This window comes from Octodon degus, unplaced genomic scaffold (assembly GCF_000260255.1).
Source record: "Octodon degus isolate 3935 unplaced genomic scaffold, OctDeg1.0 scaffold00025, whole genome shotgun sequence".
Classification (NCBI taxonomy): Eukaryota; Metazoa; Chordata; class Mammalia; order Rodentia; family Octodontidae; genus Octodon; species Octodon degus.
Genome location: NW_004524601.1, coordinates 611,177 through 613,872, shown reverse-complemented (window position 1 = coordinate 613,872; position 2,696 = coordinate 611,177). Strand labels below are relative to the sequence as shown.

At 37.6% G+C, this 2,696-nt stretch overlaps 1 protein-coding gene across 1 annotated transcript in view; it reads right to left on the bottom strand.

The window, feature by feature from the left end:
• Positions 1-2,696, bottom strand: part of Orc2 (origin recognition complex subunit 2) — a 58,116-nt gene that overhangs the window by 42,325 nt on the left and 13,095 nt on the right. The window contains exon 5 of the mRNA XM_023712326.1: positions 1,088-1,177. Coding sequence (XP_023568094.1) covers positions 1,088-1,177 — 90 coding nt within the window. The remainder of the gene's footprint in view (positions 1-1,087; positions 1,178-2,696) is intronic.

The following is a 2,696-nucleotide window of genomic DNA, read 5'->3' as shown; positions in this document are numbered from 1 at the left end:
TGAACCCAGGTACCTTTCTCTTTGGCTTCCTTCTTTTTCTGATCATTTTCCTTGACACGTTTCAGGAAGCTATCACGACTTTTTGAGTGTTTAATATGCTCGATATGCACATTAATCCTCTTGGCAAGTATCTTGCCCTTAACTTGCTTGTTTACAACAATGCTAACAGCATGCTGGGTAACGTTGTAGACTCTTCCCATTTTGCCATGGTAATATTTGTGAGGCATTCCTTTTTGCAAAGTATCCATTCCCTTGATGTCTACAGTATCACCCTTTTTGTAGATTCACATGTATGTAGCCAAAGGAACAACCCCATGTTTTCTAAAAGGCCTGGAAAACATATACCGGGTTCCCCTCCTCTTGCCCTTTGTGTTAGTCATTTTGGCAAATTACTAGAAGATGGCGGTTCCGGCCAAATGCCCTCCCCCAATTTTTAAAAACAATTTTATATAAATTGTTCTGATTATCCTATCATACATGTAGCATTATTCCATATACAGTATAAAATTCTGGGTTTTTTTTGGCTGGCTCAGCCCAGGGCTGATGTGGCATGTGGTGCTGGGCATTGAACAGTGGTCCCTTGCACCTGCCTAAGCAGGCACTTTAGACCTCTGAGCTATCTCGCCTGGCCCTAAAACTCTTATTTTATTTATTTATTTATTTATTTATTTATTTATTTATTTAGTGGAACCCAGATTGAACTCAGGAGGAACTCAAAATATCCGTGTATGACCTGAAGTCACTCATTTCATAAAATCTGTTAAGAACCTAACTTGTTGGCTATGTGGACAGGAGAGAGAACAGGACTGCTTTCCTACTAGAAAACATGCTTTGCTTCTGAACAGAGGACATCTGAACACATAACTACGAAGCTGAGACATGCGAGCACCTTCCTGTTGCTTGCCGCACACGGCCCACCTGTGCTTCTGAGTTGCCAACAGCGAGACACGAGTCACGGCACCACTGTGTACAGGTCAATACAACCTAAAAGGATGCCATTCTTCCATTCAGGATGTGTAATGAGGCAAGAGATTTAGGGCATATCTTAGGGCAAATAACGATTATAGAAATCGGAAAAACAACATACCTAATTTAGCCATCTTTTCAGGGTGCTTTCTATTCTGAAAAGAATAAACTTTATTCACATCATCTGTAGTAGAGCCATTTTTCAAAGATTCTGAAAGACAAAATATAATATATAAAGAAAAGGAGAGGGGCCAGGGAGATGGCTTGGGGCCGGAGAGATGGCTCAGTAGAATAAGCGCTTGCCTGGCAAGCGCAAAGGCCTGAGTTCAATCCCCGATTCAAAAAAAAAGAAAGAAAAGAAAGAGGACAAAGTGAACTAACATGAAAAAAAGAATAAATTTTAACTAAAGATTTAACAGTTATACTTCTTACCCACAATGCATAAATATTCACCAAATCATTCTTTTCTTTTCTTTCTTTCTTTCTTTCTTTCTTTCTTTCTTTCTTTCTTTCTTTCTTTTTTAAAGGAAAAATAAATACAAAACAAGGTAACATCTTGGGAGGCTGAGGCAGGAGGATTGCTATGAGTTTGAGGCCAGCCTGAACTGCATAGTGAGACTCTGTCTCAAAAAGACCAAAAAAAACAAAAAAACAAAAAAAAACCACCAAAAAACAAAACAGCTAACCAACTGAACGAAAAAAACCAAACTCCCTCCCCTCACCAAACGAAGGTTAACAGGAGGGTAATAATGGTTAGTACATTGTATATTATCATGTTTAAATTACTTACTCAGAGTACAAACAATATTGTCCAAACAATATTACACAATATTAATATTAAACAATATTAGCACAAATCTTTTCAATTAACAGAAATTAGTGTAACTGTCTTAACTATCTTGTATGTGAAGGTATATTACTTTTTGTTTTTTGCACCCTTTTCTCCATTCCCCATACCAGCTTCTCTTCCTTTTGAAATTTCTTCCCACTTTACAGTATCTATTGTACACTCAGATCTTATTTACTGTCTCAGCTTCTCACACTAGGGAAACAATACAATGCTTATATATCTGTGTCTGGCTTTTCACTTTTGGGTATGGTCTCGTGTTGCATCTATTTACCTATAAAAGTCGACAGTTTATCCTTTGCAGTTGAGTGGTACTCCATTCTATACAGACTTTTTTATCTATTCCTCAGTTGATGAGCATTTGAGTTGTCTCCAAAATCTAGCTATTACAATTTGTAATGCTACAAACATGGGTACACATCTACTGCTGTGCTATGACATTTTTAATTCTTCTGGGAAGATAACCAGAAGGGGGCTAGCTGGAACAAATGAGATCTCCAATCCTAGTTTTTTTGAGGAATCGCCACAACGATTGCCACAGTGGTCACACCAGTTTGTATTCCCACCAACAGTGGAAAAGTGCTCCTTTTTCTACTTGGCCTCATCAGTTATTTATTATTAATTTATTTTTATACCAGCAATCAAACTCATGACCTTGTACTTGCTAGGCAAGTGCTGTGCCACTGAGCTATGTCCCCAACATCTGGTTGATTTCTTGATAATAGCCATTCTTTCCAGGGTAAGACATAATCTCAATGTTGTTGTAATTTACATCTCAAATGACCAGTGATGTTGAACATTTTTTCATAATTTTTCTGTTTGTATTTCTTCATCTGAAAAGTGTATATTCATCTCAGATGCCCATTTTTGGATTGGGTCTTTA